Source organism: Elephantulus edwardii, unplaced genomic scaffold (assembly GCF_000299155.1).
Source record: "Elephantulus edwardii isolate Elephantulus edwardi_28Jun2011 unplaced genomic scaffold, EleEdw1.0 scaffold00033, whole genome shotgun sequence".
In the NCBI taxonomy this organism is placed as follows: Eukaryota; Metazoa; Chordata; class Mammalia; order Macroscelidea; family Macroscelididae; genus Elephantulus; species Elephantulus edwardii.
In genome coordinates this window covers 8,759,853-8,777,080 of record NW_006399783.1, presented here as the reverse complement: position 1 = coordinate 8,777,080, position 17,228 = coordinate 8,759,853, and the positions used below count along the sequence as shown (strand labels likewise).

Genomic DNA, 17,228 nt, shown 5'->3' with positions numbered 1-17,228 from the left:
AGAAATGCTGAGCGAGTTCAACCCTTTTGATTTTCTGACTCCAACTCCTTGCACATTTCACTGTAATATTTTACTTTGTCATCCCATGCTGCCTTTTGAAATCTTCTATTCAACTCTTTGATATCTTGAGTTCTTCCTTGTGCTTTGGCTTCTCTGTGCTCCAGTGTAATTTTCAGAGTCTCTTCTGACATCCATTTTGGTCTTCTCTTCCTCTTCTGTCTTTTCAGTGACTGTTTGTACTCTTCCTGGATGATATCCTTGATATCCTCCCACAACTCGTCTGGTCTTCGGTCATTAGTGTTCAAGGCCTCAAACCTGTTCCTTAGATAGTTCTGAAATTCTGGGGGGATAGACTCAAACTCAAAGTCATATTTTGGTTCCCGTGGACTTCGTTTAATTTTCCTCAGTTTCAGCTTGAACTTGCTTATGAGTAGTTGGTGGTATGTTCCACAATCAGCTCCTGGCCTTGTTTTCACAGCTGATATTGAGCTTCTCCAGTGGTTCTTCTGCAGATGTATCGATCTGATTCCTATGCATACCATCAGGTGAAATCCATGTATATAAACCTGCGTTTATGTCTCTTAAAAAATGTATTTGCAATGAATAAGTCATTGTGCAAAATTCAATGATCCTCTCTCCAGCTCCATTTCCGTTATGAAGTCCATGTTTTCCAACTACTGAATCTTCTCTGTTCCCAACTTCTGCATTCCAGTCACCCATGATTATCAATGCATCTTGACTGCAAGTTTGATAGATCTCTGACTGTAAAAGTTGGTAAAAATCTTCTATTTCCTCTTCCTTGGCTCTGGTTGTTGGTGCATATATCTGAATGATAGTGGTATTCACTGACCTTCCTTGTATGCATATGGATATTATCCTGTCACTCTCAATATTGTACTTCAAGATTGACCTAGCAATTGGCTTTCTTAACTATGAAAGCAACTCCATTTTTCCTCACCTTTTCATCTCAAGAGTAATATTATCATATGATCATCTGACTCAAAACACCTCATGCCAGTCCATCTCATCTCACCAATACCTTGTATGTGAATATTTTTGCTTCCATTTCTTCCTTAACAATATCTAATTTTCCTACATTCATGGTTCTCACATTCCATGTCCCACTCACTAGTGTCTGCTTACAACTGTTCCTCTTCCTTTGTATTTCCATACCTGAAAGCTCAACCTCAGTTGCCCTTTCTGTTATCTACATGTGTTCTGTTGTACATAGGATTTTCGGAGGCCTGCTATTTCAAAAGTGGATGGCCAATCCTTCTTCCTAGTCTGTCTGTAGCCTAATTTTTAGGGAGTTCTCCCATTGGATGACCCTCTATGGTGGTTCAAGTGAATTGTTCAGCAGATGCAAGAAAGATGGGTCATTTCCTCCTCTATAATTTACAGCCTCTGAAGACCCACTGGAGGGTCAACTCTGAATCAATCCTGACTGAACAACAATGAATGAGAAGAGAGTAGAAGAAGTCCCTGGATGATGCAAGTGATACATGTTTTGCTGCTAACTAAATAGTTGCAGATTCAAAGCACCTCTTAAGAAAGGCTTGGGGGCTGGAGAGAAAGGCCTGGTGACCTACTTCTAAATTTCAGCTATTGACAACTCTATGGTACACCGTTCTACTTTGATGCTCATGAGGTTGCTATAAATCAAAGGTGACTTGATGGCAATTGCTGTTGACATTTTTTAAGAGTGTGAGAAAAGCACTTATAGAATCTGCTTTACTGGGCACTGCCTAATAGAAGTGCTAAGTCAGGTTGTCAGTGAACATATGCCGAATGTATGTTGAACAAAGGCAGTGCACCCTAGAAGTGGGAGCAGTGGATTTGCACACACGTCCACACACCACACACCACTGGAGGCTTTGCCACTCTCCAGCTGTGCAGACTTGAGACACATGAACATCTGCCTCTGACGTGTCTGACTGCAGGGTTTAATGGGCAGATGCCCGACAAGTGTGAGCCAAGGCCTCAAACACATGGTGACAACACATGGTAGCAACAGTCACATGGTAGCTCTGCCTGGTTCAGACCCTTTGCATCCGACCCTCCAATACTGCTTTCAGAGACAAGTACAGGGGCCTGCAGCAAAAGGGACAGAGAGAAGAAAAGGAGCAGCCAGTGTGCAGAGGCAGGCAGGACTACATGGATGCAAAAACAAAATCCCACCAAGTCTGCCAACCCATCAGGCTGTCAAAAAGTGAGATTTCGTTGGTTTTGTTGTTCTGCCACCTGCTAATATACTTTTGAAAATAATACCCATCCTTTTTTTCTTAAAGATTAGTTATCTGATTCTGCAGATGGAAATGCATTGAATAGCTGTCATATTATGTATAAACATCTCAGAATCTCTAACACATTACCAAAATGAGGGGTTTTACACATTCCCAGCAGCAATAAAGCAATCAGCTGTACTAGTACCAGTCATCATTTTGGCTGCCAGTCTAAATTTGTCTCGGGTTCTCCAAGGCCAAGACTATGCCAATGGCAGGGATTGGCTGCAAGTTGGATAGCACTGTTGTTGAGCCGGAATCAACTCATAGCCAACCCTCCAGCAGAATCTTAAAGGCTGTAAGTCACAGAGGAGACTGCCCATCTTTCTTCCTCAGAGCTGCTTGTGGATTTGAACTACCAGAGAGGTGCAAGCTTTGGGTTGAGAGTACAAAGAGCTCTCTTCAGGCAGAATAAGAGGAAAGGGAATCCAGGTTCCTCAACTCTTCCTAACACTTTCATTGACAGTGAGCTCCCATTGGTGGAAACAAATGTTTATTATCAAATCTCCACCTATGACTTGCTGCATCTCATTTGTGATGCTTACCAGGCTAAAGGAGATCAAGAAAAGTGACAGCCACCTTTATTAGGTGCTGATTGTGGGCAGGGTCTGTGTTGGTTTTTTTTTTTTTTTAAAATACGTTCTTCTCTTTCTGTTTTTCTTTTCATTCTCACATTAAAACTGCAAATAAGACACCATTCTCATTTTAGAGATGTGACTTCTGGTCACTATCTCAATAACATGTAGAAGAAGACTTTAAAGGTATTCTGCTTTTAGTATAACATTTAGCTACCATACTGTTCTGTTTATAAATAAACCTTTTCAATCCCAACTATGAGCTTATTCTGCTAATAACCACTTATAGAAATATAGATTGTTATCATCTATATGGTCTGGGCTAAAAATACCCTACAGACATTATTTCATGTAATCTTGCAAAATGGGGTGGTTTTGTTACATCCATTTCATAGACAAGAAAACTGAGCTTTAAAAAGGTTAATTTTCTCACACTCACACAACTAATCAGTGACAGATCTCAGGGCTAATCTCAAATTTGACTTTTTCTAAAGCCTTAGCACAAAGTCAGAGGGATAGAGTAGCTTCTTTAAAAAATCAGTCTAAAATGGTCTTTGGTGCTGAACATACTTGTACATGTGCACACTATACACAGAGGACCATCTCCCTTTATCCCATTATCATCCTGCCATCATGACCACAGCCAACTGAATCCAGGACCAGAATTTAAGTCAGTCTTTATGAGCCAGCCTCAGCCTGTGGGCAGTGGGTGGTCTTACGCATGAGTTCTGTCTAATGAGTATTAATAGATCAAACCCTTCATTCTTTCTTTTCCTTCATATCACAGAACAGAGCCTTGCTATTAAGCCAGCTATGAAAGTCTATGTGCTGCCACTGGGTCAGTCCCAAAATACCACACACATCGCGTGCTGGCCTGGACCCAGGATAGAAAGCTCACACAGATACCTGCTGGTGTCAGAGCGTACTTGTCTGGTTCCTGTTCCCATCCTGTCACTCTTCAGTGACCTGACTTTGCTTGACCTCTGTGATTCTCACTTTCTCCATCTGTAAAATGGGCTGTCTGTAAAGACTAAAGATATGAAACCAGGGGCCCAATACCTCAGCACATAGATGCCTTCAATAAACTCCACGTGTTTTAGCTACAGTCCAGTTACCTCTGACCCATGATGGCCTCACACCCAACAGAACGAAATGCTGTCCTCATGATCTGTTGTAAATCAGATTGTCATGATCTATCAGGTTTTCTTACCACTGATTGATATTATAATTAGACTGCCAGGTCTTCCTTTCCAGTCCATCTTAGTCTGGAAGCTCCCCTAAGACTTGTTCAGGATCAATACACAAACCTCTACTACAGACAAGCGGAGGTCACACATACACTACATTAAGCTGGGAGTTGAGCTTCGTTCAATATGGAAGGTGAGAATTCTAAGACTGACGCTTCGTTTTTCTCACCATTAGTGTTGTATTATTGTTGTTGTTGTGTACCGTAGAGTTGGAACCAACCCATAGCTGACTTTTTGTCAGATTTTTAGAGGCAGTTTATCATACAGAAGAAGACTACCCATCCTTCTCCAGCAGAGGAGCTGGTGGTCTTGAACCGCATGCATTTGGATTGCAGCACAGCTCCTTGCAACTAGGCCATCATCGTCATCTTCTGGGGCCCCTTTTAGAACAGTGGCAAGATGATACAGTGCTGGTAATACAGCACCTAAGTCCATAGATCACATATGATGTGAACGAAAGAGGGAACAGCTGGTGAGTATTCCTTTTTGTTGTGAATCGTCAAGGGTGGTAGAAAGCACCTCGGAATCCCATGTCCCTTCTCCCATGGGTTATCGGATGCAGTTGATTCCACTGATCAAGGCTGGAAGGTGGAAATAAAAGAGCTGGACAAAAGGCGGGAGCTTTTTTTTTTAATCTCTCCTCTGTGGCACTGGAGCCTATAAGCTGCTTCCCACACAACACACACAATGCTCTCTGCCCAAGAGGTTAAAGTGAATCAGCAGATTGCAGCTCAGTATCAGGAACATTGCTAGGCTTCAGTGTCCCCTAACTTATGCCCTGTAATATCAGCTTCCAGCCAGGATGCAGCAGGCTTCTGGAACCTGGAATCCCGCTGCATGACAGATGTTAGGATTAGGTGGGCTTTGCTGGCAACAGAAACTATGGAGAGGCCTTCCCTGGACAATGTGGATTTGGGCCATTGGGAACTACACAAAGAAGTCATTCCCAACTAAGGTCCATCACCATCTGTCAGTTTTTTGTATAGTGGTGGCTTGCATGTTTCTATGATGTTGGAAGTCATACCACTGTTGTTCAATGCTGTCAGGTAATACTCATAGTGATCCCATGCATAATAGCTCTGAACTCTGCCCTATCCTGAGCCAAACTCACTGTCTCTGACACACCTATCACATTTCTTCAGTCATTGTGTCAATTTATCTCATCGAGGGTCTCCCCCTCCACCATTGTCTCTCCATCCTTTCAAGTATGATGTCCTTCTTCAAGGACTGGTTCCTCCTCCTTGCAACATGTCCAAAGTATGTCAGACAGAGCTTCAAAATCCTTGCCTCCAAGGAGCAACTGGGTTTCAGCCTATCCAGGACAAATCTGTTTGTTCTCTTGCAAGCCCATCATATATTCAATACTCTTCTCCAGCACCACAACTCACTCAAAGGTATCAATTTTCTTCTATCATTGTCCAGCTTTCTTATGCTTACCAAGTAATTCCAAAGACCATGGCCTAGATCAGGTGCACTTTAGACTGGCATCGTTGCTCTTAAGCACTCTGAAGAGATACCTGACAGCAGATTTTCTTAATGCAATTCATCTTTTGATTTCCTAACAGCTGGTGCCAAGAGTGATGATTGTGGAATTAACAAGGTGAAATCATTAATAACCTCAACCTCTTATCTATCTAACATGGTGCTACCAATTGGCCTCATGGTGAAAATCTTTGTTTTCTTGATGTTAAATTTCAATCCATATTGAAGACTGCATACAGTCCTTGACCTTCTACAGCAAGTGCTTCAGGTCCTCTTCAGTTTCAGGCAGCAAGGCTGTATCATCTACATAATGTTGGTTGTTGACAAGTCCTCCTCCAATCCTGACTCCACATTGCTCCTCATGAAGTCCAGCCTCCCAAATCATCTATTCTGCATACAGATTCTCTTTTCCTGATTTTGTCACTATATAGCCAAAGATATTGTTTTAGGCCCATTTTATGGAGAAAACTGAGTCAATGATAAGAAAATGGTGGCAGTGGGATTTGAACCTAGGGAACTGTAAGCTCAAACCTCTGCTCTTGCTCTGTAATCTGCACTCACTGCAGTGGCTATGGCATTCTATCATCTCCATGTGGGCATATTTATCGTGTCCTTCAGCAAGTCTATCAGCGCTCTGTGTCCTGGGGCCGTGGCTTAAATGGGCCCGGGCACTACCTAGAGGCACGCATGCTTAATAAGTATTTCTTGGTTGATTGAATTTAGAGAGGCTTTAGGATGTATATAAATCTGCAAGCCCCCTCAAAATATCACAAATTTACTTATTATAATACCTTACAAAAGGTAAAAAAAATAGAAATTCCTAGGCACAATTTTGTTAATTTACAACATTGTAAAGAATCTGATCATTTAAAAATTAACCACATCATGTAAATCAGATCTTACTAAATAATGCATCTAAGCAAAAATAAAAAAGTGCTCTAGCAGGAATATTTCTTGGAGTAGACGTGTCACTATGTCTGCACCTAGCTGGGAGACATTCAAATATGGAAGACCTATTCCCTCCTCCAACAAGTAAATACTATACAAATAACACATTCATCCGTAACTCATAAATGCTAGCTGAGAAATGATAAAAGCAGATAAATTATAATAATATATATGAGAGAGAGAGAGAGAAGGAAGGAAGGGCAGGAGAAATGAAATGATGTATAATGTGCAAAGTAGCCAACATACGAATGGGCTTTGAGTGTGCACATCAATTGCATTTGGGTTAGAGAACTTTGAAGAAGACAAAAAATTGTGATGTGGGGGTTACAGGACTGAGCTAAATCATGGCACATGTACTATTTTCCCAAATTATTCAGAAACCATTTGCTACATATGTATGAACTTGGACAAGGAATTTTACTTCCTAGAACCTCGGTGCAAGTGTACAATGCAGCTAATAATACCAGCTTCACAGTTTACAGAGTGGACTATATGAAGAAGAACGTGGTAGTAGGGTTGGAAGAAGACTTATCCATAACCTGCATTATGCAGATGATAAAAGCTTGCTTGCTGAAAGCAAAGAAGACTTAAGGCATTTCATGAAGAAGATCAAACACTACAGCTTTCAGTATGGATTACAGCTTCATATAAAGAAAACAAAAACCCTTACAGCCTGACCAGTAAACAGCATCAAGATAAATGGAGAAATATTGAAGTTGTCGGGGATTTTACTTTCCTTGGATCCATAATCAACATCCATGAAGCAGTAGTTAAGAAATCAAAAGCTGTATTGCACTAGGCAAATTTAATGCCAAGGACCTCTTTAAAGTGTTAAGGAGCAAGCCTTTCAGTTGAAAGGCTAAGGTGTGCCTGATCCAAACAATGGTATTTTCAGTCAGTTCATATGCATGTGAAAGTTGGACACCTAATAAAGAAGATCAAAGCAGAATTGAGGCTTCTGAACTGTGATGTCAGTGAAGAGCACTGAATATTCAATGGGCTGTGAAAATAACAAACAAATCTGTCTTCAGAGGACAGCTAGGTACTCCTTAGAGGCCTGGTCATCTCACACACTTTGGCCGTGTTGTCAGGAAGGACTGGTTTCCAGAAAAGGGCATCATGCTTGCAAAGGTGGAGGGTCAGAGAAGGAGAAGACCTTGATCCAGATGGATTGAAACAATAACTACAGCAATGAGCTTAGCTTTAAGCATAGCCGAGATTGGGAGGCTGGTGCAGCATTGGGCAAGGTTGTATCTGCCATACACGGTGTTGCTATGAGTTGGAGTCACAATGAGGGAACCTTCCAACAAAAACATTGGTAAAGTTTCGAGTCTTTGAGTAGCAAGCACTCAGCTACTAACGGAAAGGTTGAAAATTCAAGTCCATGCAGAGGCACCTTGGAAAAACGGTCTGTTTATCTACTTTCCAAAAATCAGCAAAAAGCAGGAAAGATCTAGGACCTGAGCTCTGATTAAATAATCTCTCTGCTACTTATTAGCAACAAAATATTGAGCAAGTAGCTAATCTATTCTGGGCCTCAGTTTCCTCATAAGGAAGAGGGAGGTTACACTATAACTACATAACAAAGTTGTTGTTAGGATTAAATGAGCTAATTAATGCAAAGCATTTATACTAGTTACAGCTCAAAACATTTAATATATTTTAGCTACAATAACATGCTGAAACTGAAGAGGACCTGAAGCACTTGCTGCAGAAGGTCAAGGACTGCAACTTTCAATATAGATTGAAACTTAACATCAAGAAAACAAAAATTTTCACCACTGGGTCAATTGGCAGCATCATGATGGATGATGATGAGATTGAGATTGTTAACAGTTTCAGTTTGCTTGGCTCCACAGTCAACACTCTTGGTACCAGAAGCCAGGAAATCAAAAGATGAATTGCACTGGAAAAGTCTGCTGTCAGAGACCCCTCCAAGGTACTGAGGAGCAATGATGTCAGTCTGGAGACTAAGGTGCACCTGATCCAGGCCGTGGTCTTTGCAATTATTTGCTATGCATCAGAGAACTGGACAATGACTAGGGATGCTAGAAGGAGAGTTGATGCCTTTGAGCTTTGGTGCTGGAGAAGAGTATTGAATATACCATGGACTGCTAGGAGAACAAACAAGTTCATCCTGGAGAGGGTGAAGGCAGGCTGCTCCTTGGGGGCAAGGATTCTGAAGCTCCATCTGACACACTTTGCAAGGCAGGATCAATCCTTGGAGAGGGACATCAGGCTTGGGAGTGTGGACGGACAGAGCAGGAGAGGAAGACCCTTAATGAGATGGATTGATCCCATCACTGGGATAATAGGGATGGGCATGTTGGAGACAATTGGCAAGGGATAGAGCAGGGTTTAGAGCTGTTGTATATAGGGTTGCTATGAATCACAGGCGGCTCAATGGCACACAACAACAATGACAACAAAAAACATCATACATGGAGGAGTGGAGGGACAGCACAGGAGAGGAAGATCTCAGATGACATGGATTGACACAGTATCTGGGATTATGCCAGTAGGTCTGTCAAAATCAGTGAACTGGATCAGAATAGGTCAGGCTTCAGAGCTGTTGTACATATGGTCGCTATAAGTTGCAGGTGACTCGATAGCACATAACAACAACAACACTACAATATCATTTGCAATAAAAAAAACAAACAAAACTTCAAGCTCTTTATAAGGTATCACTAAAACATGAGCAAAAAGAAAAAAATCCAAGAAAAGGTCAAGCCAAGTCACCTCCCCTTCATGGTAACCCCACGTGTTGCATAGCAGAACTGCCACAGAGGGTTTCCTTGGCTGTAATCTTTATGAAATCAGATTGCCAGGCCTTTCTTCTGTGGTGCTGCTGAGTGGGTTCAAACCTTGAGGCTAGAATTTAAGCAGAAACTGTATCACCCAGGGATCTATGCTAGCCTGAAAGTGAAGGCAGTTCTACAAACTCAGCTGTGCTTCTGCAAAGAGAAAAATCAATTTTCTTCATTCATTATCATTCCCAGCGTCGTCATCACCATAGTTCCCACTGATTCCTGGCAGCTGCATTCATGTCAGAGCAGACTTGATGAGCTTTTCAGGGTAGACTTTTCAGGAGATCCCAGGCCTGCCTTCTAACACAATTCTGGATGAACTTGAATTTCAGACTCTTCCATTAGCATTATTAGAGTGTGTGAAACATTTCCACCACTCAGGGACTTTCCTAGGGAGCTCTGCTGGCACACCCTGTAGGTAGCGTGCTGCTTGCCCAAAGTCCAGGCCTCCCCGAAGGTTCGAATCCACCAAGAGCTACACCTAACAAAAAAGGGCTGTCTCCTCCTGTGTTATTTACATCCTTGGAAACCCAATAGAAGGTGAGCTATGAACTGCTTCTGACTCAACAGCAATGAGTTGAGTTTGTTACGGAGCAACTCTCTTTGCTTGGCATTCGGCACCAGCATTACCTCTCCAAGGCTGTGTTTCTTGCAGTCACCTGGCAATGGCAACACCAGTTCTTACTGAGTTCTCCTAGGGTTCACACATTATGATAATAAAATCTCTCATTACATCCTCATAAAGACCCCAAATCCCATGATATAGAGGCTATTATTATTATTATTCCCTCCTTTAAAGAATAAGAAACTAAGGCTTCAAGAAAGAGACAATTAAGGTATAACACAGAAATCTTAAAGCAGGGTTCCTAAGAACCTAATTTTAATGTAAAGACTTAAGTACTCAGCATATCCTAAAGAGATTTAAGTACTTCTACTAAAGAGACAATTCCATTTTCCTAGGTACCTTAGAAAATTATATTCTCATTTTCTAGGTATAAAGAAACAAAGATTATTGAGTCATCTCTGGGGACCTATATAAAAAAATGACTGAAGTCCTCAGCTAGGTCGGATTTTAGAAGGGGACACATCTGTAATGCATTTCCCCATGGATCAGCCCTGTACCTCCTGAACTTCAGAGGAGGAAGCTGGCTCAGCCAAGCCTCCAGCACCTCTAGGCTTCCACCTCCCTGCCCTGAGATCACTGGATTTCTGTACAGTTGCCAGGCCATCACCAATTCCTCCCTCTAGAACTCTTAGCCAGTTGCAAAAGTGGGGTTTCATGACCAAGCCGTACATTGCCTTCCACTGGATGGAGGTGAAGGGGTGAGCATGCAGCCTAGTCTTTAGGAGATTAGCGGGGCCACTTCTGTTGGGCCTAGTGAAGAAGAGACTCTTTTTTACTGGGATTGCTAATCTAATAAGATACTCATCCAGAATTCCTGCCACTAGGGCCCCCTCAACTGAATGCATCCATGTCTAAACCCAGCAAAGGGTCAGCTATGAGTCTAGGTTTTTATGGAATCTGAGAAAAAAGAAACTTTCTTTCACTTAGGCAAGTTCGACTTGGATTTCTTTGGAAGTCCTAATCCCTAAGTATCCATGAAATACAGAGTTTATCACGCACCTCTATGAATGCCAGGTTCTATGACAGAAACTTAGAAACACAGGTATATCAGATATGTTGCCTGCCATCCAGAAGTTCTTACTCTGGTGGTAGAAACAATTAGATGATGGGATAAGTATAGTTTGGTGGGGTGAGTGCTGTAACAGGGCGTGTGAGGTACACAGCCATCACAGTGGACTTGAGCATGCCAATGACCATGAACATGGTACAGGATTGGTACGTTGTATTGGAGTGACCTTGAGTCAGAGCTGACTCAGTGGCAGTTGACAGCAACAACAAACGCAGCACAGAGGAGGAACCACACTATCTTCTCACGAGGGAGTCCTAGAATGATCCACCAGGCAGGATACATAGGTCAAGGATTTACAAGATGCTTTTATGTCAAGTCTAGTCTAGAAGGGAGGAGAGTTAGGCAAAGTTTTATGCCTTATGCAAAGTCACAGAGGCTTGGAAAGGTAGGAAACCATGAGAAGTTGACTGTGACATGTAGAGCGACTTCAAATAATCAGTGTTGCATCTCCTGTGGATTCGTCAATGGGGCCTCAAGCCCACCAGCAGCTTCATGAGAGAAAAATGGGCACTCTCCTTGTGATTTGGCCTTGGAGACCCAATAGTCAGTTCCTTGTTCCAAGTCAGTTCCAACTCTATGGCTGGATGAGTCTGTTGTTGAGGGACCCTCAAGACACTACTGCACAGCTAGCCAGCACCGAAGGGGCCCACACGCAGCTGAGGAGGTGGCTGCTGCCCAACCTGAGGTGACCGAGCATGGACACACGGTGTACCCAGCTACATAATATGTGGGATTCAGTAAAAACACAAATGCAAGGAGGCTGGTTGAAAAATTATGAAGACAATTAGAAGAATCTGGTGTGAAAAACAATGTATTCAAATTTTGTAAATAAACTAGAATAATATAAAATTAGTTATGAAGACATTCCAGACATCAATAGCAGAGCATTGAATTAAGAATAGTACTCTTTCAAGGATCCCTGATGGTACAATGGTTAAAGTGTTTGATTGCCAACAGAAAGCTCAGGGGCTTGAATCCCCCAGCTGCTCAATGGCAGTCTGCTTGTATAAAGATTACAGGCCAGGAAACTCTCTACTCTGCTCTGTGGGGTCACTATGACTCAGAATTGACTTGACAGCAGTGGGTTTGATTTTGGAAACCTTCTAAATGGAGGGTGTTGTGAGACACCACAGTCTGTACGACCATGAAGTCAATCCAGACGTGAAGGCTGGGGAGGAACTTGCTTCTTATTCATGATGTGGCCCAGGACTAATTACTATGAACACTTTAATCACTGCAAAGCTAGCCTCCCACCCTGCTTGATGGGAGCAGAACAAGGCCAGCTGAGATGCACAGATTGCATTTTTTTCTGCCTTACTAAGTCCCTCCTCCCTTTTACCAGCTCCTGAAGCAGACCTCAGACCCCAGGAATCATGTAGCTGGGCACTTAGATGTCCGTGAAGTTGGAAGACAATTTTTCAGAGAGATGGAGGCAATCTGAGATTGGTGGTACATCTTTGCTATACACAGATAGAAATGCTCAGACTTCATCAAATAGTAAAAAAATTTTCATTCTTCATCATTTCTCCAAGCACATAAGGTTTCTGGAGGTGAGTTATTTCTGAAGTGGATGCCACTCCTGCTTCCAAGCTTGTTTTTATCAGGGAGCTCCACCAAACACCATCCACCATGGGTAAAACCATTATCGCATTTGACACATCAGTGTCACAGTGTTCAGCATCACAGCAACTATGAGTTATCTCTGTACAGCAAATGGACAGACCAGTGCTATACCACTTAGAAGAATGTTTGACCAAAAACAATTAAAACCAGGCCTGAGGGCCGCAGATTAAAATCACCCACTTTTGGCTTGGGAGCATCACTTTCCATCCACTAGGCCAATTGAGCTCTCTCTATGTTGTTGTTGTTGTTGTTAAATGCTGTTGAGTTGTAGACAACTCATAGTGACTCTATGAATGAAAGACCTGAACACTTGTATAACTTTCATCTTTTTGCTGTACAGAAGTAACTCATGGTTGCTGTGATGCTGAACACTGTGACACTGATGTGTCAAATGCGATAATGGTTACCCATGGTGGACAGTGTTTAGTGGAGCTCCCTGATAAAAACAAGCTTGGAAGCAGTAGTGGCATCCACTTCAGAAATAACTCACCTCCAGAAACCTTATGAACCTGGAGAAATGATGAAAGTTATACAAGTGTTCACGTCTTTTGTTTATAGGGTCACTATGAGTCAGCTATGACTCAGCACATAACAACAACAACAACAAAAAACAATTATGGAATGGACATTTATAATCTGAAGTTTTTTCCTTTCTATCAAAGAAAATTCTACTTTCGTTCTTCAGTGTCTCCTAAGAACACTTCTGTCTCATCCAACCAATGACTGACTCTTGTGATATAGAAGTATGTTGAAGGAGACTAAACTGGAAGGCAGAATGGAATGATTTTCCATCTAAAGAACTAAAACATGTCTAAAAAGTCAAAGAACAGGGAGAGAGAAAGAAATGAGAAATGTCATGAAGACCCAGTTTTACAGAAGTTTGCAGGTAGGAATGGAGAACAAGGTTTTGAGAAATCATCTGCTGTTTTTTCCATCAAAGCTTTTAGAAGCGCCCAGGAGAAGGAGCTGGCCTCTTGCAAGACGGAAATGCTCACCTGTTCTGAACCATGCTCATAGCCATCCAGTCTACTGGGTACACATTCTTCCCAATGAGGTCCTTGAACATGATGAATGTTTCCATCAAAAAGTCCTGAAATCGTAAAACAAAAATCGACCCATTAGTGGGGCTGGCAGGAAGTGCCCAGATCTTATTGGCTCTAATTTAAACACTGTCTTTATTATTTCTCAGCAGTAGAGAAAAGGAAGTGGCATAGCTTTTTATCAGGTAAATCCAGTGGAACCAGTAGTCACGGGTTTTAAATGGGAGGTGAGAATTGTTACCGGGAGACTGCTTTACAAATAGAAGTGAAACATGAATACGAAATGTAAAAACGTTCTCCAAATAAAGTACTATTAATTCTGTCTCTGGGAGTAAAGAAGTAAATATATTCATTGATGTGACAATTCTGAAATCATCTTCCCAAATATGTATTCGAGAAAGCAATAACCTCCACTGGATGAAAGCATCTCAGGTCATTGAGCAAACAAACTATTATTAAAATGAACACTTAATTAGCAGTACTGTAAACACAGCTAATTCATACATTGCACACAAGCAGATTAGAAAGAAGCAGCAGAGCTAGCGAAACCTTTTCTCTGCTTGGGTGAGTTTCAGAGTGGGTCTTGTCGTACTTTACAGGGGATCAAACTTATTCTCCGTCCTTGGGGGGACATGAGTTCCAAGGCCAACTCAGGCCCAAAGGCCAGCACTACTAGCACAGGAACCCTCCTGGGCTCCTGGAAGCACAGTCATACCTCCCACATTCTTCAGGTAAAATATGAAACCCAGAGAAAATGGAGAACCTATTCAGAGTTCTTTCTTTAAACTAGTGGTTTTCAAATTAATTTCACTGTGAAATCCTTTGTTCGAAGGAAATCTTACCTGGAATCTAATAAATAAGATAGATAAGATGTAAAGAGCTCTAAGTACGTGTGTGTTTACGATAGAGGATAGTGAAGCTGGGAGGAATATAATTTGAAAATCACTGCTTTAAGCTAAATTGCAGAATTCTGGAAATGGGATTGGTTCCTTTCCAATAATCTTTGCTTCTAGGGAAAATTACCTCAATGCTTTATGTCCCAGTTTCTGCATCAGCAGAATAGGGATGATATCTACTTTGCAGGGTTTCTGTGAGCATTGAATAGATAATGTCTACAAGATGTTCAGAGTTCACTAATGGTTCATTGGTAGAGTTGTCATCTTCCATGGACGATACTCAGGTCTAATTCCTGGATATGACACCTCATGAGCATTTGCCATCCGTCAGTGAGTGGAGGCTCATATGTTGCTGTTATGCTGAATAGATTTCAGTGTAACTTCCAGATTAAGATGAACTAGAAAAAAGGCTTGGCAATCTCCTTTTGAAAATTAGCTAACTAAAATCCTATGGATCACTATGGTCTGGTGCACAGCTGATCATGGGGATGGCAAAGCACTGGGTGACATTTTATTCCAAGTGTATAAGGTTGTCATAAGTCAGGGGACCATTCAGTGGCAGCCAACAACAACATCCCAAGATGCTTAATACAGAGCTTAGCCATTGCAAGTGCTTTGTAAGTGCTTAATGATGGTAATAGTTATCTCTTCTGCCCTTGAAGTTACTTGGGGAAGTGTGGATATTGCTACGCACTTATCATCTATCTAAAGACATGGAGAAGGGCTCTGACCAGAACATGGAAAACAGACAAGAAGATGTAAGCTCCAGATAAGAAGATGTGGAGGAAGTATTGCAACAGAGGTTCAAATCTTATCAAACGGTGACCTTGAACAAGCGGAGTGTGTATTTATAAAATGAGATTGTTGTTGTTGTGTACCATCAAGTCAGAACTGACCCTTCAGAGGGTTTTCAGAGGCAGTTACTCACACAAGAGGAGATTGTTCATCCTTTTTCAGAGGAGCAGCTGATGAATTTGAACTGCCTGCCTCCAAGATTGCAGCACAGCTTCTTGCCACTAGGCCACCAGCACTCCCTACTAATGCTCATGTCAGGGAATGCTGGTGGTCTGTAGGGGGCGCATTGCTAGCCAAAGGCCATGTTTCTGGTGGTTTGAATCCACCAATGTCTTTTCAGGAGAAAAATGAGCAGTCTCCTCCTGTGATTCACAGCCTCAGAACCCCAAGAAAGGGTCAGCTATGAGTCAATTCAGGCTCAATGGCAATGAGTAAGTAAGTGAATGCTTATGCCATACCATTCTGAAAATTATAGAAGAAAACAAATACATACTTAGTAAGGAAGAACTCCTTTTCCGATCTTCTTTCCATTTCCCTATTTTCTCCTGTAGCACAGCAACAATTAGGAACCCAGCCCATCTATACTCATGTCCCAAGATAGAGTTGAAAGGGGTGGGAACTTAGGTTACTCAGCTTTCCTTTTTGCTTGCTATTTTTTATTTGGGTGGTTTTGTTTGTTAATAATCTATTTTATTTTATTTTATTGTTGTTGTTGAGACAATACATAGCAGGGCATGTACTGACTCTCCATGCACAATTCAGCAAAACTGACGACATTCTTCAAGTTGTGAAACCACTATCTTCCTCCTCCCTTCTCCATTAGCATAGTTCAGTCTGCTTTTAATTTATGTTCTGTATCTTCCAGAAAAGTTCAATGTCTTTCCAAACCTTCTCCAGTCCTTGGAGAAGGACATCATGGTTGAAAAGGTGGAGGGTTAGTTTAAGAGAGAAAGAGCCTCGACAAGAGGGATTGACACTGTGACTGGAGAAATGTGCTCAAGTGGGTCAAAGAGGATGAAGATGGCAAAGGATAGAACAGGGTATGGATTTGAGGTTCATAGGGTTGCAGTGAGTCACAGTTGTCTCAGTGGCTCCTAACAACTTCTCCAGTAGGGAAACCATCTGACTACTGAAGGGACAGAATATGATACTGGTCACCTTCTTGGGTACGCTCTGAGGTTATTCAGATCTAGTGCCCTTGACCCTGGCAAGCAGATGGAAGACAGAGTCCTTGGCAGCAAGAATCCCAGATCTGGCAGGAGGAAAGAGACAATGACAAAGGCTGGCTGCAGGCTGACCATGGCCAGGCCACCATTCTAGAGGAAAAGTTGCTCTGCTACACTGTAACCAGGGATAGCTTTGTCTGGGCTGCATTTTGAGGAAATTATTTGCTACAGACATGAAATCAGAGGTCATAGGTAACAATCCAAGAGCAAGCTTAGCTTCAACGGCTAAGAGAAGTTGAGGCCACAGGTGCCAACTTTCTCCATTCCAATATCCAACTTTCTATATATAATAAACCTTATAAAATTGTATTCTACTGTACTATATTATATTACACTACTAGATTTTGTTTTAGGGAGCCCTGGTGACTGAGTGGAAAGGAGTTGCACTGGCAATCTAAAGACACACAGTTTGAATCCACCAGTTGCTGAATGAGAGAAAGATGAGCTATTTCCTCCCATGGGATTTACTGCCTCTGAAAACCCATTGGAGGGTCAGCTTGAGTCAGTTCTGATTTAATGGTACACAGCAACAACAATAACTGTGTGTATATGTGTGTGTGTGTGTGTGTGTGTGTGTGTGTGTGTGTGTGTGTGTATCATCCAGGAAGAG

General features: G+C 42.0%; 1 protein-coding gene across 1 annotated transcript in view; it reads right to left on the bottom strand.

Annotated features, from left to right (window-relative positions):
• Positions 1–17,228, bottom strand: part of DOCK2 (dedicator of cytokinesis 2) — a 736,392-nt gene that overhangs the window by 144,894 nt on the left and 574,270 nt on the right. Inside the window, exon 29 of the mRNA XM_006884420.1 lies at positions 13,657–13,751. Coding sequence (XP_006884482.1) covers positions 13,657–13,751 — 95 coding nt within the window. The remainder of the gene's footprint in view (positions 1–13,656; positions 13,752–17,228) is intronic.